The sequence below is a fragment of the Scardinius erythrophthalmus genome, assembly GCF_964197995.2.
Source record: "Scardinius erythrophthalmus genome assembly, chromosome: 2".
NCBI classification, from domain to species: Eukaryota; Metazoa; Chordata; class Actinopteri; order Cypriniformes; family Leuciscidae; genus Scardinius; species Scardinius erythrophthalmus.
Window position 1 is genome coordinate 28,209,737 of NC_138222.1, and position 27,146 is coordinate 28,236,882.

The 27,146-nt window shown below is 38.4% G+C and overlaps 1 protein-coding gene across 1 annotated transcript in view; it reads left to right on the top strand.

Annotated features, from left to right (window-relative positions):
* The window catches only part of adamtsl5 (ADAMTS like 5), a 28,901-nt gene continuing 1,755 nt past the window's right edge, over nt 1–27,146 (top strand). The window contains exons 1-12 of the mRNA XM_081359845.1: nt 1–267; nt 660–1,276; nt 2,756–2,828; nt 15,059–15,210; nt 15,471–15,531; nt 17,219–17,324; nt 17,436–17,563; nt 23,650–23,773; nt 24,681–24,764; nt 25,054–25,217; nt 25,288–25,489; nt 25,708–25,815. Coding sequence (XP_081215971.1) covers nt 1,257–1,276; nt 2,756–2,828; nt 15,059–15,210; nt 15,471–15,531; nt 17,219–17,324; nt 17,436–17,563; nt 23,650–23,773; nt 24,681–24,764; nt 25,054–25,217; nt 25,288–25,489; nt 25,708–25,815 — 1,222 coding nt within the window. The 5' untranslated portion in view covers nt 1–267; nt 660–1,256. The remainder of the gene's footprint in view (nt 268–659; nt 1,277–2,755; nt 2,829–15,058; nt 15,211–15,470; nt 15,532–17,218; nt 17,325–17,435; nt 17,564–23,649; nt 23,774–24,680; nt 24,765–25,053; nt 25,218–25,287; nt 25,490–25,707; nt 25,816–27,146) is intronic.

Genomic DNA, 27,146 nt, shown 5'->3' on the forward strand with positions numbered 1-27,146 from the left:
GAACTTTCTGTAAGGGTCACAATACAAGGACAATTAAGTAGCTACATGACCGAACTACAGCTACTTGAGCATTTACACGTTGAATTGGGCAACATTCCGTTTAAGAGGGGCGTGTTTACTAGTTTTTCATCGGAATGTAGGCACACACTGGGCTGAGCTTCAGGTGGACGCGGCGGCACGCAAGGCTCATGAGCACACACTCATTCACATCAATACAAACTCTGACAAACGCTGGATCCTCGCAGACGCGCGCGGGCTGTTGGACGGGTAACTCACTGCTACATTGTTATGCTTGATGCATGTCTATGTGTTACTCTAACACAAGATGCTCTGTATAACCAAACTGCATGTGTACTGTAAACAAATATTTCAATATGATGTTTTCATCTGTTTAATAAGGCACAGCAATTTCTGGCATTTCAACTGAGTTTCAACTATATTTTCTTTATCCGCCACGTTTGTGCAATTAATTTATTTAAAGGTTGTCACTGCTTTTACTGATATAATAAGACAGCAATTAACTGTGACATAACGATTATGAATTATGATATTATAATGTTTTTTATTGTAGCTTAAAAAATATCCCCTTGAGTTATGAATTATGACTCATGTTTGTGCAAAGATCAAATTAGAACAAACGCAATATTATCTCTTCTCAGATGATATATATAGCGAGTGAAGGTGTGGATCTGAAAGGGAATGTGGAATCTACCGGAGGATCAAGTGTCCTGACCAAAGCGCCGTTATTTTCGTTCAAGGAAAACGGATGTGTGTGATTGAGAGGCTCAGGTAGAGTTCACCTGAAGACAGAAGATCTGAAGTCTGACGCTTATAACCTCACCTTCTGCTTGTGAGGTCGGACTCTGGACACTGATATGAAACTGAAAGCCATTCAGAGGTTTTCTCTATGAAACAGCACCTTGCAATCATGGAGACGCGAGAAGAACCTTAAATAATGCAAATAAGCTGAGACGCCTTGAAGCAGCCTGTATTGATTTTCAGTTATTCGTTTGTGTTGAGGATTATGTAGGTTTCTGTAAACAGCTCATCCTCTTTGGGTTCTGCGTTTGAGAAAACTTCAGGAAAAGTACCCAGCAGAGGAAACGCTTGTGGAGCATGGATGCAATTAGGTTTCCCCACTTTTTTGATGAGAAAAACGATTGGGATCATACACCTCGTGGTCTTTACTTTATCAGATGAGCCCAGTTTTAGATCTCAAGAGGTTTTTAAAGCGTGACACCTGACGAAGACCTAAAATGAAGACGTCAAACAACAGGTATGTGGATCACATGCTCCTCTATGGAAAAACGTATAAATTATTTCTCATTTTTATCATCTCAGACATCCTCATTTTCATTAACAGATGTGCTGTTTTATTTGTTGTAATTACTAAGCCAAATTTTATTTCAGCCACAGATATTGAATTAACTATGCTCATGTTTTTTTCCACATAATCAGTTTAACTGGAAAATCACTATATTGATTTATTTTGAATGTTTTTAATATGTTCAACAATAGCTTTTCAGCACTACTGGCAATTTTAAATCTGCAACACCAGATCAAAATAATATCATTATAAGCTTTTGCATTGCTGGTGGCTTGATGTAGCCTAGTTTTAGGTTATTCATCTTGTTAGTAGAATTCTTGAGTAAAATGGTCTATTCCAGCATCCAGGAAACAGCTGTTTAATCTAATCTTTAAGAGGAGAACAGTTTACTGTTCACATAAACTTGAAGTTCTTCGGCATGACCCATAAACAGATTTAAGACTCCAGTTATGTACAGATTTAGCGCTTTTGTGGTATTTCTGCCAGAAACCTAATGGTTGCAGAGACCCATTTAAGGTTTCTTTCATGTGGCTTCATATGATTTAACTGTGAACGATATACATACATTTAACATTTTAACCATTATTAATGTGAAATCACATTGTTTTTTTTAGCACATGGTCAATGGAGGCTCAGGTTTACGTTCTTACCTTCAGGCTACAACAGCAATCAAAATGAACATCATTATTGTCTTTCAACTATAGACCCCTTGACCCTTGACCTTGACAATAAACTAAGCCCTAATATGCTGGACTGTTGAGTGCGGGTTGTGAATTTTAATTTGGATAATTATGATGCATTACTTACTGTCTGTATATCTTTTTTATCTTGTTTATTCAGTGTCTGTGATTAGGAATGGACATGTAAGATGTATTTCATCATACTGTTTTTCTGAAACAGGGAGTGTATTGTTTATAATTGACCAGTGTCCACTCTAAGTTGTCATTAAAATAAACCTTTAGGTCCATAAGCACATGTCCACAGAAGATTAGGAAGAGGAAAATTGTTTGTACTCAAATGTGTGCTGGAGAAATTAATATTGTGGGATGTTTACATCAGTTTCCCCCTGTAAACTCACATTTCAAAGTCTATGCGACAATGCAAAGAAGACAGTTGGGCTTTAGCAAAGCTGTAAAGAGTTTCTGAGAAGCTGCTCTTTTGATGAGTCAATCGTTGTGTGGTCTCTCAGTATTATGACCTCATTGGTGGGAGTTAGACTCATCCTCTAAAAATGCACATAAACATGTTTTCTCAGTGGCGGTGATTTCTTAATGTATGGGACACAGTGTCACTATTTGTTGTCATGAATCAAGAGGCTTTGATGTAGAGCAACAACACCCTGAAGTCGCTGTCATTTTAAAGTCAAATGGCGTGGTTTGTAAGTGGATTTGGTGATTGATTTACATGATTTATTTTCTCTGTCTCTAGGAAACTGTCTCTGTGCCAGGCCCTCACCCTCATTACACTGCTGCTGTCTCCAGGTTGCCTGTCATCTATACCTGTAAGATAGTCCCTGTCCCATTATCCTTCAGTTTATAGAATGTTTGCAGAAGTTATTAGCTTATTAGCCAATTATATATTGTATTTAAGGACCACCTTGAACAGTCAGTTGGGTATGCTCAGATTGGCATGGCTCTCTGCCAAGGTTTTGCTCACTTTAACTAGAGTGTTGTCTTTCCCGTTGATTGCCAAGAGCAGAGCTTAATCAGAGCAATTCAGGCAGGCTCACCTAGGGGGATTCAGAGACTGGGATGCCACCCTGTATTGTTTCCAAATTGCTGTTTACACACAATGCAAAATGTGCAGTTACAAAAACATGACATTTGGCTCATGCTCTCTTTTTAATCTTTAAAGAAATAGTTCACCAAAAAATGCTAAATTCTGTCATCATTTACTCACTCACCCTCATGTCATTACAAACCTGTAGGACTTTCATTAATCTTTGAAACACATATGAAGATATTTTGGTAACACTTTTTAATGCATTATTTATGCCTAGTAATGCACCTTATAATGCATTGTATGGACTCATGAATAATTGTAACCACAGTTATTATACATTATAATGTAAGACTGGAACCATTCGAGACGCAAGTCTCACCTCAGAATCATCCTAATCTACATCTCTTTCCCTCTTCCCCCATTCCTCCTCTCTCTAATGCTGAGATCACCAAAATTCACCCAAGAATCTATATGGTATAATGTGAATAATTATCATACAGTATATGTTTGGTATCATTTGAAATGTCTCAGTGCGACTGGTACAAATGTGTCCTTCCCAAAGAAGTAAACCAAAAGGAAATAAGGTATTTAAGAGTTTAGAGATATCTTGTTAACTGCTGTGGGTGTGCCCCCATGTAAATCAACTCCTGTCCCCAGTAAGTCTGGGACAGTGATTAATGCAAATTCCTACTGTGAACTCATGTTTACTTTTGAAAAGAGGTTTCTGCCTTGGTCTGAGTATTTAGGGAGATGCTAAAGAGGGCTCGTGGCGATTTGTAACTCAAATTAGCTCGTGATGCAGAGCGTGTATGCATTGTGTTAACGTGAATGTGACCGATCACAGGTATATAGCAATTACCTCTGTTTGGTGACCAAAACTGACGAGCTTGTGAACGTGAGACCCGCGTTTAAACAGAAGACGTGAGGACCTCTGAGTGACATAGTTTCCTAATCTGAATGAGTAAAATATACTTAAAGAGTTAAAAAGAATAATCCAACATTTTTCATTTATGGAGTCAGATGAAATAACCAGGTAATACATATGAGAAAATGTATTTCATTTCATCTTGTTGTGTTGCGTAAAAGGAAAGACAGTAACGCGCAGAGACCTTCACCCGTCTTAGCGGAAACCCCCATTTGGACAGATAAACGGGCTTACAATAATATACCTTTAGAAAGTATAATGCATTAAAACACGAGAAACAACTAATTTCAGATCTGTGAAGATTATAATGCATGTTAACCTCAGTTACAATTATTTATGAAAAGAGATAATGCATTATAACTAACATTATGAATACCTTTATAATGTACATAAAGGCTTTAAGAAAATTTACAATATTTGTAATGAAACCTGAGAGATTTCTCCCTCTATTGAAAGTACATGCCACCAAAACTTTGAAGTTTCAGAAATTTCAAAAAGACATCAAGGAAGCGCATTTGATCTTCTGATGATCCAGTTTGATGTGCACTATCTATGTGCATTTATCAATGTTTATATATGAATAAAAGCCTAAATTAAATCTGTTCATCATATAATATGAATGTGTCTCTTCAGAATACTCGATTCATATTAATTACTTTTCCATGATAATTATCAAAGTTTTGGTGGAATGGACTTTCAGTGGAGGGACAGAAATCTCTCAGGTTTCATTAAAAATATGAAATTGAAAGTCTTATGGGTTTAGAACAGCATGAGGGTGAGCAACTCATGACAGAATTTCAACTTTTGGGTGAACTAACCCTTTAAGTTTCACTGGTAACTATAGAAAATGTTTGCATATACTACTCTACCTTTGGTACCTTCTGGACCTCAACCAGTAATTTTCCCAGTTCCCCTCCCAAAGTACGAGATCCAAGCTAGATCATTTCCACCAGTCATTCTCATCCTCATTCCACTGGAATGACTTTCACCATCTGTATTAAAAACACAAACAGGACCTATCGACAGAAAGCTAACAAGCTCATTTCAGAATTATGAATTTCATTTCCAAACAAGATCTCTTTCCAAGACACATACTTCAAAGTCAACATGTGTGTTTTTTTTTTAAAAATCTTGCCTTTTGGGGGGAAGCTGGTGTTCTGAAGGTGAAAGGTCGATTTTATTAATCCGCCTTGCCCACGGGCCCCATGGAAGACTGTCATCAACACTAATTTGAGTCTTTGCTACAGTAATGAGGGCAGTAACAGGTCATTCTGGTATTGAAGATGATGGACATCGCTAATAAAGCGCTATTGTGTCTGTGTGTGTTCAGTCATCTGTTATTTTAACCCTCACAGATAGACATCCTGACTCATTATCAGACTTTTATCCACCACAGGTCTTTAGACTAAATAAGGTCAGAAGATTTTGACCATATTCAATGATCTCCTGCCATGATACCCTTATTAGATGAGTCCAACCAAACCTCTCTTTTTTGTAATATTTCCATTGAAAGGGTTAATCCTTAGGAACCGGTAAAAAACTCTGCACCAAAAAGCAGTCATATGTGTGCCAGTAAAACATCCCTTTAGGGATCAAACTTTGGAATGCAAGTTCAGTGCTCTGTTTGTACTGTGAAATCATTTCATTTTGTTGCAATGTGTTTACACACCTCATGTGACTCTTGGTGTTGCTCAAATTAGATTTACGTGATACCATGGATGAATATTATTTTAGGAAGACAAACAGCTGCTGTGCATGAAGTTGTTTAACATGATAGAAGCAGAAAAGCATGCTCTACACACCTACATTACATTTACAAGAATATACACACACACCTTCAGGGGACGGTTAGGCCTTAAGCAACCTATGGAAACTCCTCACTCTTCACGGGCTGTTACTGCCTGTTTGTCTCGGATCAAAGCCAGCAGCGGATCTAAGAATGACAGAGTAATGTTATCCTTGAGGACTATTAGTGGTGGTCTGATAGGAATACCGCTTGTGTAATGGAGGCTGTGTGCAATAGAGCTAATGTGGCGTCCTCAGTCGCGCACCTGGGGAACACTCAAACACTTCCACAAATGTCAAGTGCAGTCTAGCATAACCGATGAACAGGAAATGTTTTGGTGGCCTCTTATATCATATGTCCTGAGCACTAGTGAGCAATAATTTCGGCTGTAAGCAAAGGATACCTTCAGTTTAGTGCTTAAAGTGTCATGAAACCCCCTGTTTTATCACTGGTTGTTCACACCACAGATTTGAAAAAGACTCAAGAAATGGGTGTGTAAAGCTGTGGAAAGTGGAAGTGTAGAGGGTGGGAAGAGAAGAGAAAACAACCAATAAGACCACTAACAACTATTATGAACAAATCAAACAAATGAGCACTACAGTCTCTTAACAAATGGCACACATTCGTTTAACACAGAAATAATAAAGGCATAGTTACTTTCTTTGTCCATTCTTCTTTGAATTTTCGGTCTACATCATTGCCTTCTGTGTATCAGAATAATCCATCGTGTCATCGCATTCATGATGTAAACTCGCGCTCGATCGGCCCAAAGTCCGACTAGCGCGGAAGGTCTCTACGTGTTACTGTCTTTTCTCGTGGCAAAGTATTTCTTAATTAAATGCAATACATTTGAATATGTATTCTCTCGTTATTTCATCTGACTCCATAAATGAAAAGGTTTTAATGATATCTGTGCATCATTAAATGTGTGCAAATGTTTGACTATTCCTTTTATCATGCAGATTACATAATCAATTCAAAGATAATCGATACAAAACATCAAATGCTCTGGAATAAAGAAAAGAGATGCAAACCCAACATTAAGAAATACATGAAGCTGAGAGTCTCACAGTAATCTGAAATACAGAAAAGGCCCCGATCTTCACGTTGCATTTCATTATATAGACAGGAACTTCTTTCACATGGAAACATCTGCTAACAATGGGAATTTACATTCAGAGTTGACACCTTTTGGGGGGTAGGAGACCATTTGTCTAGAGACCACCTTTCTTTGTGTGCCAGCTATCTCTAAACTCTTAAAAACCTTATTAGGGCCCAAGCCCTGAAAGGGCGAAGGCCCTATTGTTTTCGTAAGGATTATTTTTTTTTTTTTTCTTCATTATTTTTTTTTTTGCCTTTTTGCCACTTTTGGGGCCCTTAACATGCTCAAAAACTCTTGAAATTTTGCACACACGTCAGAACCTGCGGCCATCAGGGCCGGGCTGAAGCTGGTACCGGGGCGTGGCAGGGGGGCTCGACAGCGCCCCCTGGAATGGGGTCCGAAAACTTGGTCCATAAATCAAACACGCTTGCATGTAATAATATGAAACTCAGTACACATATAGATCTCATCGGGCCGAACAACTTTCGTGCTCTAAGTTTTACAAAAGCCCAACAGGAAGTTGGTTATTATACGTTGTTTGGAAAACGCATACAATGGAATGTGAAATACTCCTCCTAGGGATTTCATCCGATCGCCACCAAACTCGGTGAGAATAAAGTCAAGACATTGAGGATCAATTCTTGCGAACAGATTTTTGATATCTCGAACGGTTTGGCCGTGGCGAGGAAACGAATTTATGGCGAATAATGGGACACAGGAAGTGTGTTATAACTTCTGCATACATTGACTGATCTTGATGAAACTTCAGCAGTGTATTCGTTGTAAGAGGCCGATCACATGGATGTGACTATTGTGAGTCAAAGTTATAGCGCCACCAACTGGCAGCAGGAAGTGTGTCACTTTCAAAATGCTTTGAAGTCACCCTCTTACTTTTACCCGATTTGCTTCAAATTTTATGTGTATAATGTAAACACACGGCAGATGTAGACCTGTGAAAGGATTATTGATATCTTAGATACTGTTGCCGTGGCAACGCATCAAATTTTAATATTCTTTTCGGATGCGTTTGAGACTCTTAGCATGCTTGAAATTGGATGAAACTCGACAGACACATAACACTTATTAGCCAGTAGACATGTGAAAAGATTCAGAAACGGGCGTGGCAGGGGGGCTCAACAGCGCCCTCTTGAACAGGGTCTGAAAACTTGGTCCATATATCAAACACGCTTGCATGAATTAATATGAAACTCGGTACACATATAGATTTCATCGGGCCGAACAACTTTCCCTCTGTCAAGTTTCACACCAGCCCAACAGGAAGTCGGCTATTATGGGTTGTTTGGAAAACGCTTGCTGTGGAATGTGATGTACTCCTCCTAGAGAATTCATTCAATCACCTCCAAACTCAGTCAGCATGAAGTCAAGACATTGAGAATGCTAAATTGCGGACGGATTTTTGATATCTCGAACGGTTTGGCCATGGCGAGGAAACAAATTTATGGCGAGAAAAGAGAGGAGACGAAGTGTTATAACTTCTGCATACATTAACTGATCTTGATGAAACTTTAGCAGTATGTTCGTGGTAAGAGGCCGATCAGATGGATGTAACTATTGTGAGTCAAAGTTATAGCGCCACCAACTGGCAGCAGGAAGTGTGTCACTTTCAACATGCGTTTGACAAAAGTGGGTGGGTTAGTTTTACCAACAGTTACAAAAATCAGTATATATATTGGTCTCACCGAGCCGGACAACTTTCTAATTTACAGTTATTAGCTCCGAGCAAAAGGAAGTCAGATATTTTGGTTTGAATGTGGATTTTTTGGATATTTCAGACTCTGAGTTTTTGAGCTACTCTTCCTAACGGTTTTATTTTATTCACACCAAACTTTTTCAAAATGATAAAGATACATTAAAGATGCTAAATTGTGAACGGATATTAAACATCTCAAACGGTTTTGCTATAGTGAGGGACTAAAGTAAAGTAACACTTAAAGCCTCATCTTCTAAAAATGTAATTAAACACCATTTATTTCTATATAAAAGTATAAAAATGTCACAACTAAACCCATTTTATTCTTTTTTTTTTTCAATTTAATAAATATTTATAAGTTTAAAAATAGTAATTGTACTATTTAGTCCCATAAAAGTCAAGTCATACATAGGGCTATACTGCCCTCTTGTGTTCAAAATCAGGTAGGCCTATTGTATCTACATAAAAATATACTAGGTATGTGACGGTGAGAATATTTTACCACCGGTTAATCGACGTGTGACACCGCTGGAGGCTTTTGAATCGCCAACTTAAAAACGAAAGTAAAATATGTTCGTCCACACTGACATTGATAGTGGTTGAGCGAGCGTTTCAAATGAATTCCTATGGAAGTAGGAATTAACTGAAAAACGTTCACTCTGTTCTGCTCGTTCCTCGCCGTGGATGCGCACCGTTATGAATGCCCGTGCAGCCATGAGCATTTTAGTTTAATTTTAAAATTAGCGCCTTTCGGGGGTTGATTGCTTGAAATTATTTTACAAAAGCACAATGTTGTGTTTTATTGCAACTGTACACAAATATAAGTTAACACTTTGCAGTTTGAATGTCGTCCTGTATAATGACGGAGTATGTTTTTATGTGTCCACTGTTCAATCGCGCCCACACCACACACACACACCCACCCACACACACACGGTTTACTATCTTTGTGGGGACTCTCCATAGATTTAATGATTTTTATACTGTACAAACTGTATATTTTATCTCCTTACACTAACCCTACCCCTAAACCTACCCACCACTGAAAACTTTCTGCATTTTTACATTTCCAAAAAAAACTCATTCTGTATGATTTATAAGCTTGTTTACCCATGGGGACCTCTATTTAGGTCCCCACTGTGACACGAGTCCCCATGAGTCTGTGTGCATTCAGGTTGAAGTCCCCACCGGGATAGAAAAACATGAACACACACACACACACACACACACACACACACACACACACACACACACACACACACACACACACACACACACACACACACACACACACACACACACACACACACACACACACACAAACACACATTCCAGCATTGCAATCTTGACATCGCAGCCTGTTCATTATAGCCTTAATAAAATATAATAATAAAATAGTTAACCTAACATATAAAAATTACACTGCTCTAAATAGTCAGTAGTACAATTCGTACATTCACAGTAAGCACCGCTCCACTGTGATGTTTCAAGCACATTTTTGCGCGTGTGAAGAGGATGATTTTTTCTGTCGATATTGGAACACGAGTGAAGAACAAAGCCTATAATAAAGAATAGTTTAGCATCCAAATACATCGCAAATGCTGAAACATTTTGATTCTAATGAGAGGGTTACGTAAGCCCAACAGTGCTTACTTTCGTTTTAATTTTTACATTAAATTTAAAAGATTTGTTGTGGGATATTTTGAGTGTATCATAAAATCAGAATAAGCTAATAAGGTTTCTGTCTTATATATATATATATATATATATATATATATATAAAATATATATATAAATATAGCTGCGAGCAGCGATGAAGGGCCAAAGCCGGTGGCACCGCCACCCCGGTGCCTTTATGTAACTAAAGGCACCAGGGTGGCGGTGCCACCGGCTTGGGCCCGTAATCGCTGCTCGCAGCTATATTTACCTTTTGTTTTACTTATTTGGAAATGAGACATTTGTACCAGTCGCACTGAGACATTTCAAATGATATCAAACATGTATAATACTCGATGATAATTATTTACATCAAACCATATGTATTTTGGGGTAATTTTCATGTGGTCTCAGCATGAGAAAGGGGGAGTGGGAAAGAGGGGGAGAGATGTATTCTGAGGTGAGACTTTGCGTCTCAAATGGTTCAAATGTTAATTAGGGCCCAAGCCCTGAAAGGGCGGAGGCCCTATTGTTTTCGTAAGGATTATTATTTTTTTTTTTCTTCATTATTTTTTTTTTTGCCTTTTTGCCACTTTTGGGGCCCTTAACATGCTCAAAAACTCTTGAAATTTTGCACACACGTCAGAACCCGCGGCCATCAGGGCCGGGCTGAAGCTGGTACCGGGGCGTGGCAGGGGGGCTCGACAGCGCCCCCTGGAATGGGGTCCGAAAACTTGGTCCATAAATCAAACACGCTTGCATGTAATAATATGAAACTCAGTACACATATAGATCTCATCGGGCCGAACAACTTTCGTGCTCTAAGTTTTACAAAAGCCCAACAGGAAGTCGGTTATTATACGTTGTTTGGAAAACGCATACAATGGAATGTGAAATACTCCTCCTAGGGATTTCATCCGATCGCCACCAAACTCGGTGAGAATAAAGTCAAGACATTGAGGATGAATTCTTGCGAACGGATTTTTGATATCTCAAACGGTTTGGCCGTGGCGAGGAAACAAATTTATGGCGAATAATGGGACACAGGAAGTGTGTTATAACTTCTGCATACATTAACTGATCTTGATGAAACTTCAGCAGTGTGTTTGTTGTAAGAGGCCGATCACATGGATGTGACTATTGTGAGTCAAAGTTATAGCGCCACCAACTGGCAGCAGGAAGTGTGTCACTTTCAAAATTCTTTGAATTCACCCTCTTAATTTTACCCGATTTGCTTCAAACTTTATGTGTATAATGTAGACACACGGCAGATGTAGACCTGTGAAAGAATTATTGATATCTTAGATACTGTTGCCGTGGCAACGCATCAAACTTTAATATTCTTTTCGGATGCGTTTGAGACTCTTAGCATGCTTGAAATTGGATGAAACTCGACAGATACATCACATTTATTAGCCAGTAGACATGTGAAAAGTTTCAGAAACGGGCGTGGCAGGGGGGCTCAACAGCGCCCCCTTGAACGGGGTCTGAAAACTTGGTCCATATATCAAACACGCTTGCATGAATTAATATGAAACTCGGTACACATATAGATCTCATCGGGCCGAACAACTTTCCCTCTGTCAAGTTTCACGCCAGCCCAACAGGAAGTCGGCTATTATGGGTTGTTTGGAAAACGCTTGCTGTGGAATGTGAACTACTCCTCCTAGAAAATTCATCCCATCCCCACCAAACTCGGTGTGCATGAAGTCAAGACATTGAGGATGCTAAATTGCGGACGGATTTTTGATATCTCAAACGGTTTGGCCGTGGCAAGGAAACGAATTTATGGCGAATAAGGGACACAGGAAGTGTGTTATAACTTCAGCATACATTATCTGATCTTGATGAAACTTCAGCAGTGTGTTCGTTGTAAGAGGCCGAACACAAGGATGTGACTATTGTGAGTCAAAGTTATAGCGCCACCAACTGGCAGCAGGAAGTGTGTCACTTTCAAAATGCTTTGAAATCACCCTCTTATTTTTACCCGATTTGCTTCAAACTTTATGTGTATAATGTAAACACACGGCAGATGTAGACCTGTGAAAGGATTTTTGATATCTTTAATACTGTTGTCGTGGCAACGCATCAAACTTTAATATTGTTTTTTGATGCTTTTGAGACTCTTAACATACTTGAAATTGAATGAAACTCGACAGACACATCACACTTATTAGCCCGTAGACTTGTGCAAAGTTTCAGAAACGGGCGTGGTGAGGGGCTCAGTAGCGCCACCTTTAGTCATAAATGGGGGGGGGGTTAGTTTTATCAACAGCAACAAAACTTGGTATGTGTATTGTTCTCATCAAGACGGACAACTTTCTAATTTACATTAACGATCTCTGACCAACAGGAAAAGAGATATTTTGGTTTGAATGTGGATTTTCTGAAGAATTTTCTCTCCCTCTCTCTGTGTCTCTGTGTGTGTGAGGGGAGGGGGGGATTTGACTATTGCTTTTATATTGTTAATCAAGGTTTCAGGGGCTTTTGGGGTCCTTAACGTGCTCAAAAACTCTTGAAACTTTACACACAGGTCAGAACCCACGGCCATCAGTGCCGGGCTGAAGCTGGTACCCGGGCGTGGCAGGGGGCTCAACAGCGCCCCCTTGAACACGGTCTGAAAACTTGGTCCATATGTCAAACACACTTGCATGAATTAATATGAAACTCGGTACACATATAGATCTCATCGGGCCGAACAACTTCCGCAGTCTAAGTTATTAGCTCCGCCCAACAGGAAGTCAGCTATTATGGGTTGTTTGGAAAACGCTTGCTGTGGAATGTGAACTACTCCTCCTAGAGAATTCATCCAATCGCCACCAAACTCGGTGTGCATGAAGTCAAGACATTGAGGATGCTAAATTGCGGACGGATTTTTGATATCTCGAACGGTTTGGCCGTGGCGAGGAAACAAATTTATGGCGAGAAAAGAGAAACACGAAGTGTTATAACTTCTGCATACATTAACTGATCTTGATGAAACTTCAGCAGTGTGTTCATGGTAAGAGGCCGGTCAGATGGATGTAACTATTGTGAGTCAAAGTTATAGCGCCACCAACTGGTAGCAGGAAGTGTGTCACTTTCAAAATGCTTTTATCAAAAGTGGGGGGGTTACTTTTACCCACAGTTACAAAAATCAGTACGCATATTGGTCTCATCGAGCCGGACAACTTTCTAATTTACAGTCATTAGCTCCGAGCAACAGGAAGTCAGATATTTTGGTTTGAATGTGGATTTTTTGGATATGTCAGACTCTGAGTTTTTAGTTACTCCTCCTAAGTGGTTTATTTTATTCACACCAAACTTTTTCAACATGATAAAAAATACATTCAAGATTATATATATATATATATATATATATATAAATATAGCTGCGAGCAGCGATGAAGGGCCAAAGCCGGCGGCACCGCCACCCCGGTGCCTTTAGGTAACTAAAGGCATCGGGGTTGCGGTGCCACCGGCTTGGGCCCGTAATCGCTGCTCGCAGCTATATTTTCCTTTGTTCTCTCAGAGAGTAGCTCTCTCTTCCCGTTTTTCCAGTCTTACATTGATCAGATGTACTGCTGTATAAGTGTTCTTATTTGTACATATAGGCTATACATTTAAGTTGAAGAAGACTCGATGTATGCACAATCGTAGCATGTTCTCGCTACATCTGAAGCACGTCCTTGCGCTAATTTAGGCTACACAAAGGACAAATGATTTGCACACACGTCCAGTGTAGAAGCCTCGCAGTTGATGTAGACATGGGACAATAACTGATTTTACCTTTTAATTTTAAAGCACAATTGCTATGACAAATAAAGGACATAATATCATGTATAATACCAAATATAAGCCCAAATGACCATCAGTGATGGAACAGTATGAGCCTGCAGCTGTTAGTGGATAATGCAAATAAAATCTTCCAATGCTGAAAAATATATCTTTGCTTTTATTTTCGATGCTCTAAGTTACATTTACAATCAAAAATTATTAAGTCTGATTCATATGAAATATTATTTGTGTGACCAAGTGTTTTAACTGAAAAATAAACATGCATTACTTTTAAATTCATGGTGTGATCTCTTTGGAATGCAACAACCCATCACATGGTTAAAAAGAACCCACCTATAGACCTTATGCACAAGAGAAACAAGGGCGCAGCCATCTTTTGAATATTGTCTTTTAACTTACGTTTTTGCAGTCGCTCTATGGCATTGCTGTCCAAGAGTAATTAGCTTTTGAAGTGGATTTACTTAATATAAAGTTAACGAAAATGAACGAAAGTTATCATGAGGATGGTAATGTTTAAACCAGATGTCTTAACAAATGTCAGTAGACCGGGAAGATTTTAAAACGAGCCGTTCATTCATAAATACGCAAGATCGCTGTGAAAATAAAACCGGAAGTCAAAAGACAACGAGCGCAGCGCTGAAAAGGGGCGGGGCTAAATAAGGTCTATATCTTCTCTACAAACAAAGAGTGTCGTAATACATGTATTTAATGTTTAAAATATAAACAAAATGGCTAAGACCAAATACACACTCACACTTTCCCCTGAAATAACAAACATAATGAGTGCTATTATCACTGATGTGCTATTTCATTGATGTGTAACAATCTGTTAACTTATCAAATAATGTTTTAGGGTTTCATGACCCTTTAACATACATCAAATGGCCTAATAACTAAAATTTCTCTACAAATATATATATTTTACATACTGTTGTTCTAATGAGTGAGCTTGCTAAAAACACAAGTTAGTCGATCAAATCTGCCACCCCTGCTGTCTCTCTTTGTTGTTGTTCTGCAACCTTTCATGCACTTTGTTGTTTGTATATTTGCAGTCATCCAGACGAGTAGAGATGGGACGTGAGGGGCCACAGATGCGTAGCCAAATGCATTTCATGAATGAGTGGGCCTCGTGGGGCGGTTGGTCTGTGTGTTCGCGCTCCTGTGGTGGAGGGGCCTCTGTCCGTTCACGCACCTGCATCACCAGGTTGATTCAATCTCACCATCTTCTCTGCTGTCAGATAATGATTATACATTCGTTCCCTTTAAGGGTACTCCAGCGACAAGCTGTTGTTGCCCTAAATGTTTAATTTTAGAAAAAAAAAAAGTGAAGTGAAGAATGCAAGAACACATCCTGTGTGAATGGCCTTTTGGTGTTCTGCTTGATCATGCTCATGCAATTTGTTTATAACGTTAAATACACTAATTTGTTGCATCTGACATCTTTGTTATTTTTTCTCTCTCTAGAAATCTGGTTGGAGGGCCCTGCCCAGGGGACACCAGGCAATACAAGATTTGTAACACAAAGGTGCAGTAAATTCTTTACAGTTTGAACAGAAAGTCTAAATATTCAGTCACACCTTATCCTCACTGCATAATATCGATAGCATTTATGTGCAATTAGTTCTACAGTGTATTCTATTGTAATTATTGCTTGGACAAAGAGGTCGTCTGGCCTCAAACATACCAGATTTCGAATGGATGGTTTTCAATTTCATAACTTCACCTCATTATTATATATCACTTACTACATAAGTGTGTTGATGCACATTAAAGTTCCACTATTTTGCTTTTTCGAATATTATCTTTTGTGCAATCGATTCTGAACTGCCTGAAACAAGTCATTTCGAGCAATTGCAGTTAACACTTCCTGTTACTAACTAACAATGTAACAAATTTGCATAGTGGCAGCTATGGTCTTCATTGCAAACATCTACTTTGATCCACCCTCAAACACTGCATTTATAGGCCTGGAGGAGTTTGGTCCATGTTGTCAACATGTCGAGGAGATGCTATATTTAGCCCTGCAAATCCAGTTTGCGTGCACTTCAAAAGGATGAGGACTCGCAATGGAATTGATACAGAAAAACAGACTGACCAAACAATGCAGAGAAAGCTCGTGGAAAGGAGGGGTTTAGAGAGACACAAACCATTTTCAGACTCTTTGAGAACTGAAGTGATGGGCAATGTATGTTATGAGAAACGTAAAGTGTTTTTTTTTTTACCTTGAATGAACTCCAAAACAAAATTAGGAACTTTCAAAATTATAACATACCACCAAAAAGTAAAAAAAAAAAAAAAAAAAAAAAAGCATTTGTAAATGCAAATTGCTCATTTTAAAATGAAATTTAATTCAAGATGCTATATTTACTGTCAGGAAAACCGAAGTTCCATGAAGTCTTGTGTATGTAAATGTATAGATTATGCAAAGACATAATGGCAAATGGAAAAGAACGGTTTTCATATAAAGTCCCTGTAGTCAATCATTTTATCCCTTAAAACTCCCCTTTGATCACCAAAATTACATATTTAAATGTTTTTTTTCCCCTTGAAAAGTGTCATGCCTTAAAATAGCTTGAATGTAACTACACCCTTGCCTCATTTAGTTTTCGCAGTTCAACTAATATATTAGCCCCGCCTCCACTCACTCACACCAGCTCAGAGATCCACTCATTGATGATCACACGTTAACGTGATTGTGTTCAAGGTAGTTAGTGACGTCAAAAACAGTCTTTACGGTTTTAAGGGTAAAATACTCAGCAATGGTGTTGACCTATGCATTTGCACATGGTTTGTCTTAAAGCATATAAAAAAACACCACATAGACATATAAACAACATTAAAAGCTTGATTTTAAAACCCCCTATTTTAGTACATTTGATGATTATCAGATGAGTAAGCGGCCCTTCACTGTTATCTGCAATGCGTGAGGTGTGTTAGCGTTTACTCTACAAATACAATATGGTGATATGTTCCCAACTACCTCTGAATGTGGTTTAACTGAAATGATTTGTACCCCATTTGCCCACTTGTGATCCCATCACCCAGGACAGATGTTAATACCAGGTTTAAATGGGGTCATTGTGTCATTGTGTTGTGTTTATCCTGAGTCCTCCAAAGCTGTTCTAATGATTTAGAAAGTGTTAATGAATCAGAGCTTTAGGAGCTTTAGATGTGCGTGTTTTCTCTCCTGAGCTTTGCGTCTGTAACATCAGGAGTGTCCTGCTGACTCTATGGACTTCAGAGAACTGCAGTGTAAAGCTTTCAATGACAGACCCCTGGTCGCTGGCAGCAGTTACCATTGGACTACCTTTCATGGAGGTCAGTGAAGCATGACTCTCCTCTTTGAAGCATGTGTTGTGTTACTGTGTGGATTTCTCCTTCTGCTACGTGCTTATACTGACTGAAACCTGATTTAAACCTTGCTTTCAGGCTCCAGCCCATGTGAGCTCAGCTGCCTGGCTATTGGACACAACTTCTATTACAACTTTGGACGGGTGCTTGATGGCACGCCATGCCAATCAGATCAGGGGACAGTCTGTGTGAATGGAAAGTGTCTAGTGAGTAGCTGTTTCTTAAAGTTTCATAATAGCTAATAATCACAAAATGTACACCCTCACGGAAAATGTGCAGGTTTTGCTTTAAAGAGCTATTACATCTACTTATTCAGATGACATTTAAAAATGACTTTTGTTAGAACTAGGAGTGCCACTTATAAAAAGAAGGAACAATTTATCAATGAATTATTAAATAACTCAAACATAAAAAAGTAAATATAATATATTTTAATACATTTCTATATATTTTAAAGACAAATAAATATACATATTTAAATAAATATATATAACAAATAAATATAACAATAAAATAATTAAAATGACATAGATATATTAAACAGTCCTTTTTAATTCGTGTTTTAAATGAAAATCATGTTTTATTCTGTCATATTGTAAATTTTTTTTTGAGTTGACTAAAACCAGTTTATTCAGAAGTCTCAACATAAAGCATATTTTTAAGTTACCTTATAAAACATTTTTACAGTGCTTTTGTCCTGTTCACACGCTTCTAATCATGTTTTGACTTGTATTGATTCAAGTATCAGGGTATTTTGGACATGTACACCGGTAACCTTGTTACCGTATTTTCACTACCATATGTAAATGTATTTATTACCATGATATATATCATAGTATTATTATCTGATACCATCAAAGTATCATGGTTTCACCACAGGGTATTTTTTATTTTTATTTTTGCCAGTACAATAAATATTTACATATTACAAGAAACTGTGAGCATATTCATGAGACCCACATAGCATTTGATCACTGGATTTACAGAAATCTTTTCACTTTTAACATTGCATATCTAATCAACTCCTGACAAACACGTTAATTATTATTTAAATGATCACTTTTGAGTCATTTTAACTAGGTATTACTGTCTTTGAAAGACTTTTGTCTTTCAAACACATTAATGTGCAATGTGTGTGTGTGTGTGTGTGTGTGTGTGTGTGTGTGTGTGTGTGTAGTCCTAAAGTCTTGCTGGTGTGAATTTGGTTTTCATCACATGAGGACTGGAAAAGAGAAGCACATGCATAGTGGGGCCCAATCATTAGCAACATGTGGCAGATTGAATCCATATGTGTGAAGCACACCTTCACCTTGTGTGTGTGTGTGTGTGTGTGTGTGTGTGTGTGTGTGGTTGCCCCTCTGTGAGGCCCCCTCAATCATGGGAATGTGCCATTGAGAATCATTATTTTATAAACTACTGAGATTAAGGATGGGCAGAGAAAGGCAAAGAAAGATAAGATAAGGAGAGACAGAACAGGAGGTCACGCATTAGGAGGAGGGTTGCACCTGCGTGGAATGGAGTGCATGACGGGTCTAAAAAGAAAGAGGGGCTTAATTATATCCTGCAGGAGTTGCTGAGGACAGTGTAGTCCTTCTACCTCTGATGTCTCCTCCTCCACCCCTGCTCTCAGGAGCTTAAGCCAAACTTCTGCCTGAATGCTCTTGATCCCTGCCTGGGCCTCATGATCCTACTCTTGTTTGTGTGTGGTGGCTCAGAGAGAGATCTCTGTCATTCTGCTGCCCATCTGTTTTCACCTGCCTCTGTTTGGACCTGTGGACCTACACACACACACACACACACACACACACACACACACACACACACACACACACACACACACACACACACACACACACACACACACACACACACACACACACACACACACACACACACACACACACACACACACACACACACACACACACACACACACACACACACACACACACACACCTTTCAGGATGGTGCAGCTTTACTTAAGGTTATCTCCCATTAAAACATATCAATTTGAACTTGTTTTTCTTTTTCTTTATTTGATCTCCGTATTGAAGAGTAGATTGATTTTGGATTACTTATTGTTTTAGTTGATGAAAGTTGATATCAGAAATAACATATATTTATTTATAATACAAATAGTATTCTGCATTCTGACTTGCTCTGTTGTTTCTACATAAAAAAACATTCCAAAGGGGTCGAAAAGATTCATGTTTTTGAAAGAAGTCTCTTGTGCTCATCAAGGCAGCATTTTTTAAAATCAAAATAGAGTACAGTAAAACAGTAATATTGTGTAATATTAGTACAATTTAAAATATTTTTTATATTTTAATATACAGTATATTAAAAATTGAATACACTCTTTTGATGTCAAAGCTGAATTTTCAGCATCATTACTCCAGTCTTTAGTGTCACATGATCCTTAGAAATCATTCTAATATGATGACTTAGTGCACAAGAAACATTTCTAATTATCAATGTTGAAAACAGTTGTGCTGCTTAAAGGCACAATATGTAACTTTTTTGCTTTAAAAATAGCAAAAATCACTATATCTATGTTATATATTTTTTTTAGTTGTGTACTTACATTATCCCGACTGTTTCCAACAACTATGGAAGTAAAATAATCTCAAATGTTTTTGAAACAAAAAGCCTGTTGAATTGCACTACTTGAAAAATAATAGGCATTGCATTAACCATGCTTGCATTTTAATGCATTGTATTTTTAGGGCTTGCATTTTTATGGGCTGAAATTCAACATGGTTGAATATTTAAGCTGTGAATATTTCAATTAAAAACATTTCAAACACATTTTCATTATTAAAAATTCCATAATCCATATTCACCTTTCATATTTCACTTCCAAAATATTCAAACTGTTTAAAAATACAACCTATAATATTCAACAGGCAATTTTCGGTCCATTTTATTTCGCTTCCACAAATTCAGTGGTTCAAATTCGACAGTAAATTCAACGGAACTGTAGGAAAAGCAATAGATTATCGAGCATACTATCCATCTGCTGTTAGTCAACCTCACCAGCAGGTGGTGCAAAAGCGCGTGTTGTTGACGAAGACCAGCAACAGTTAGAGCAAGCCATTCATTCATAAAATGAAAATGATTACCCGTGTGTGTGTGTGTGTGTGTGTGTGTGTGTGTGTGTGTGTGTGTGTGTGTAGAGAGAGAGAGAGAGAGAGAGAGAGAGAGAGAGAGAGAGAGAGAGAGAGAGAGAGAGAGAGAGAGAGAGAGAGAGAAGCAGTAGTACGAAGTAGTACGTTGCATTAGCTTAAACTGGGAAGTGTCATAGTACTTGCATATTGTTGTCCTCCTATTGTTAGTTTAACTGTAAATCGCTTTGGATAAAAGCGTCTGCTAAATAAATGAATAGCCTAAATGTAAAATTGGCTTGACATTTGGACATTCGCACATTTAGGGACCGTCTCAAAAGTTGCATAAAACATACACGTTTCTAACTTCAATAGCAAACTTTAATTTATTTGAATAAATATCAAAAATCCAAAGGGTGCGCATTATGGCTGGCACCACATGAACACTTTACAGTTGGTTTTATGACTGTAAGTCGTTCTATTCAAATGATATTAAAGTTTGAAACGTGTATACCAAAGACGTATACACTTTAGAGACGGTCCCTAAATGTGCGAATGTCCAACGTCAAGTCAACTTTATGCCAGTCTATCACTGGGAAACGCTCAGCATTAAACTTTGTGCGTTATTCTGAGTCAATCTGCTTGCCTGCGAGTTTGGTCTTTTATATCACAATTAGTCCATTAAGCTACATTAAGCGTTTTATATGTCTAGCAGGGGAATCCTGACGTTTTGAGGGAAACCCTTGCATGCACCCTGGCAAAAAAATTGCACCCTTGCAAAAAAAAGCTTGCATGCAGCACATCGCCACAATATAAAGTTAAGGCAACTAAACAACCAAGAGAAATATACGTCAACCTCAAAAATGTAACATTGGATCTGCGTATCCGCATCGGGGAATAACATTATAATCTTGTTCACGGTAGAGAAAGATGATTGTAGGCTACACAGGGAAAGTAACCGTGAAGACACTGAATTTAACATACAACCGCCGTCATAATAATCACAAATACACTTACATTGCTGTTAAATGAGTTTAATGAATGAATGGCTTGCTCTAACAATTGCTGGTCTTCGTCAACAACACGCGCTTTTGCACCACCTGCTGGTGGGATTGACTAACAGCAGATGGATAGTATGCTCGATAATCTATTGCTTTTCCTACAGTTCCGTTGAATTTACTGTCGAATTTGAACCACTGAATTTGAACCACTGAATTTGTGGAAGCGAAATAAAATGGACCGAAAATTGCCTGTTGAATATTATAGGTTGTATTTTTAAACAGTTTGAATATTTTGGAAGTGAAATATGAAAGGTGAATATGGATTAATGAATTTTTAATAATGAAAATGTGTTTGAAATGTTTTTAATTGAAATATTCACAGCTTAAATATTCAACCATGTTGAATTTCAGCCCATAAAAATGCAAGCCCTAAAAATACAATGCATTAAAATGCAAGCATGGTTAATGCAATGCCTATTATTTTTCAAGTAGTGCAATTCAACAGGCTTTTTGTTTCAAAAACATTTAATTTGAAGACACGGTACGTTTCTTTATTTCCGTTTTGTCGCCGTCAATGGTCTCATATCCGCGTTGTCCCTGGTTTCCGCTCGTACTGCCATGGTAACCAGAGCTATGAACCAGAGCCGTCTGATAGTAACCAAAAAGCGACTGATGTGGACAATGTAGTTCGTAATGTCTATCTGCACGCTGTTGTTGTTTCGTTCAAACATTACGGACCATGGCAAGCAGACTTTGAGTAAAAAAGGAGAACTAAAACGAGAATCAATATCAGCGCGGTGTTTTCGAGATGCCGAGAGCTCCCATAGACAGTATATAAACGAGAGCTCCACGTCCGAGACTTCGACCGCTCCTACATGTACTTTATTAAACAGGTGAGCACATTTACATAAAACTAATCAATGTTATATAGTTCAACAATGATAAAATGTTATAATATGATCTGTATGTTATTCTAATGTTGATCTAGCTTACTGCTAGTCTCATACAGACAAACTAACACATACATTTCAACACATTCAAATGCAGTTTAGTGTGCTAGTGTTATGTTAGACCAAGTAAAACAGCACTGCGTTACCTCACAAGTTTAATTTGTCTAATAAACTGGCCTGTGAGTAGTAATTCTGCTCTTGCGTGTAGTTCGGTAGAATGAAATGTCCATATTCCTTTTATATCCGCGGGACTCGCGTCGCGTGTGGAGCTGATAGCTGTCTCTTAGCAATCCCGAACTGCTTCATATCACAGTCATGATAAAAACATCGATGTATTTACTCATCCATAAACATTATTAGATTGGTCGGCTTGACGTTGACGACAAGATCCATAATTCTTAGCAAATGTTGCGTCATCAAACTACGCCTTTGTTATTGTAAATAGGTTAGCGACCCCTAGTGGCGAAAAATTCCATACTGTAAGTTTAATGTTTTTGTGGAAACAAATCGTGATACATGTATCTCAGGATTTCCTGATGAATAAAAAAAATTCAAGAGAACAGCATTTATTTAAAATAGAAGTCTTTTGTAAAGTTATAAAGGTCTTTACTTTTCATCACTTTTTACTTTTTTGTCACTTTTCATCAACTTAATTGCATTCTTACTGAACAAAAGTATTCATTTCTTTAAAAAATCTTACCAAACCCGCATTTTTAAACTGTACTGTGCATATTCCAAAACAATAATTAGACATTTAATAGCTGTAAATGACAATAAACACAAAAACAAAACCACAAGTAAAAGCAGCAAACGATAATCTGCAATCTGCATTATGTATGCTTCAGTGCATGCTGGGAACTGAAGTAGGATTACAGCATGAGAGTGTTCAATTCATTACGCTTAATCCAACCACTCTTACGATTAAAGAAATCAAGTTGAAACTCATAAACTCAATACACATGGTTGTGCGAAGATGAACTGATGAAAACAAACATGGTGCTATTAAAATGATGGAATGCATTTATTTTGAGGATCTTTAATCTTGGATGCTAATGTCTAAATTTATTTCTTGGAAAATCTCCAAGATTCTGTAGGCCATGAGCTGTTCCAGTTTTTATCAGGAGTGTTGTGGGATCAGCTTGTACTGGTGAAACAGAATGTGACGGTGCCTGATATTTTGGCTTCTAATCGCAGGGTTTGTGTGTGTGTGTGTGTGTGTGTGTGTGTGCGCGCGCAGAAGCCAGGATGTGACTTGATCTTTGGATCACAGCAGCAGGAGGACGCCTGCATGGTGTGTGGAGGCCACAACTCAACCTGCCTTCATCACAGAAGTGTTTATCAAAGCAACGGGCAGAACAATGGTCAGCTATGAATCGAAATACACTCACTGACTCAGTAGAACAGAAATCAATAGTTTTATTTCAACATTAATATAAGAGATGTGAATAACTTTTACTCCAGTCTTCAGTGTCACATGATCCTTCAGAAATCATTCTAATATGCTGATTTGCTGCTCAAGAAAAGTGTTTTACTATTATCAGTTGTGCTGCTGCTTAATATTTTTGTGGGAATTGTGCTACATTTCTTTCAGGATTCTTTGATGAATAGAAAGTTTAAAAGAGAGAAAGTTTTTCTGTAACAATGTAAATTTCTTTACTGTCCCTTTTGGTGAATTTAATCCATTCTTTAAAAAACATCGTACCGACCTCAAACTTTTGAAAGGTAGATTAAGTGGTTTCTTGCAGACCGTGACCTCTCTTTCTCTTCTTTATCTTGTCGTTTCTCTCTCCCATACACATATCTACACACTTAGAGCACTGACACCTCTGCCTTTGAACTTCTCCGCATGAAACAGAACCTCTTTTAAAAGCGTCCTTCACGCTGGCCAACTGAAAATACAGAGCGTTTACATCGGGGAAAACAAAGTCATAATACTGTCATTGTTTGGCTATCTGAATACCACTCCGTTTCCCTCTCTCTTGCATGTGAATTTCTAAGAGTAGTATAACAGATTCGAGGTTGCCAGCACAACGCTCTGTAAAGAGGGTCAAAAGTCAAAGGAGAAAGGAAAAGTTCAGCCTGGGTCGTAATTCTGGAGTTCAGTGCCTTCCAGCTAGAGCAAGTCAAGCGGCTGAAGCAAAACGTGGAAACATATAGTCTTGTTACGTGCAGGATTGCGCACCTGTTGGAAATAACTCTGGGGGTTTGTTGTTGTTTTTTTTCAAATGGGCTGAGGCGCATTACTCTCTCATCTGTGTTTCCCTGCAGGACTATTTGGGTATAGTGAGGTCACTATGATCCCGGCCGGAGCCACACACATCAGAGTGACTGATAACAGCAGAAACTATCTAGGTTAGAGAACAGCCTTGCGTGTGATCTCTCCACTTTAGGTTCAACATTTGTTTCTCAAAGCAAAATAAAAAAAGGTGCACAGTCTGAGATAGAACTGTAGATGACTACAGACAAAAGCATTTACTTCGCATTTACTAGCGCAATAAAATAGGCCTAATGCATTGGATAACTAACGTAATTTTTCACAATTTAACAAAACAGTTTGTGCACTGTATGAGAAAACTACAATAATGCTGTGTAGTCCAATGTTTTTAGGAAAAAATCACCTTTTTTCAACATTTTTTAAAAGCACTCCAGAATGGGCGCTCTCAGTTTGTGATCAATGGGCACTGGAAGATCAATATTCCTGGAGAGTACAACGTTGCAGGAACCAAACTGCTCTATCGCCGCTCTGCCGATACCTGGGAGAGTTTTGAAGTTCCAGGACCTACTCAGGAGGACCTGCACATCATGGTGAGCTTCAGTTCATGATTCTTAATGCCTAGCAGCCCATTTGTGTTCATTGGTACTGATTTGATTGTAGGTCTTGTCAACTGATAAGAACTCTGGGATAGAATATGAGTACTGGCTCCCTCCAGACCGATATGCCCTGTACCACGGGAGAAGTCAACTCCGGCATCCTCACCACACTGCAAACCACTTGCCATTTGAACCTCCAACCACTATGACTACCACAACCACAACCACTACTACAACACATCCAGCCACAAAACCTCTTTTCTGGGGTAAAAACCCTTTCATTCCTGGTATTTAGGAATCTATCAAGCTTTTAGTTTTTATAAGTATTATCTGTGCTGTGAATAGATCTTGATATAAAGCTATAGATTGAATGTCAGTACTACATGTGGTGGTTAGTATTTGGCTGAAATGTCCCATTTGCTTAAAGTATAATGTTAGGAGCCTTTTGTAAATACAACTGTGATTTACGAGGTCATGATCCCAGGTCCCGCTGCTCGCTGGCCCCTTCAGCCCCCCTATCAACAGCAGCCAGTCCCACGTTTGGAAAGAGATGAAAACCGCAGGAACCGACTGCCTGAAGTACATCGTAGAGGTCAGAACTTTATCACTGCCATTAGTGTTGTCACGATACCAACATTTTTGTAGTCCGTACTGATACCAGTACACTTTCACAGAACTCTGTTCCAATTTTGGTACTACTATTGGAACTATTTAACTATTTTGAAATAAAAATAAATAAATTATTAGTATTAATAAGAATAAGAATAATTAAATAATACATTAATACATCAAATATTTGTATATTAGTTAAATAAACACTGCTCAAGTAAATTAGTTATTAAAATCAAGAACAAAGAAATAATTACACTTTACATTGAACGTAGATTTTTTTCATCGCAATTCGGAATTCAATCCCACAATTCCATATGGTTGTTTTTCCCAAAACTTTGCAGTGCATAGCAGCATGAAAAATAACTATTCAATTATTCAATAACAAATTCAAATTGTAAATGGGTTATATACAGAATGCGAGGAAAGAGCACTCCCTTGTATAATCACTAAAGCTGCCCATCAATCACTTTAGTCAAAGACTTTAAATATACAGAAAGATGGTTCACTCCTATTACTTATGAATGGGAGAATGTGCATGTGAATGTGAATGGTGGCCCAACCTTCTAAAGAAAAGAGCCAATCTCTGATTGGTAAAGTCATCACGTCACTGCAGCTGGCGTTTTTTTGTCATGATTCGAGATATAGTAATTTATGCGTATTTGGCGTGCTGTCCGGGGGAGGGCTCCGAGTTCGGAATTTGGCCTGAACCAAATTACCCCCCCTGGGATAGAAAACCGGCCAAGAGTGAGGTGATGGGGTTGGTGGAGGGGTGCTGTGAAACTGTCATGGTACAGAGATGAGGGAAGGCTATATTTATACCGGCTTCCTCTTGTGCTGATTGGTTGATTACCTGAACATGCTCCTCCCGAATTTTTGTTACATAAAACTTCATCAAATGAAATATAAAGGGTTAGTTCACCCAAAAATGAAAATTATGTCATTAATGACTCACCCTCATGTCGTTCCAAGCCCGTAAGACCTCCGTTCATCTTCGGAACACAGTTTAAGATATTTTAGATTTAGTCCGAGAGCTTTCTGTTCCTCCATTGAAAATGTATGTACGGTATACTGTTCACGTCCAGAAAGGCAATACAGACATCATCAAAGTAGTCCATGTGACATCAGTGGCTCAATCTTAAGTTTATCAAGTGACGAGAATACTTTTTGTGCGCAAAAAGTAAACAAAAATAACGACTTTATTCCACTATTCATTTCCTTCTCTCTGGGCCTCGAGTCTTTTCACGTAGTGTAACTGCGTAGCGCGTCTGTGTTGTACGTCACACGTAGGCTCATTATTGGCCGACGCTGGTC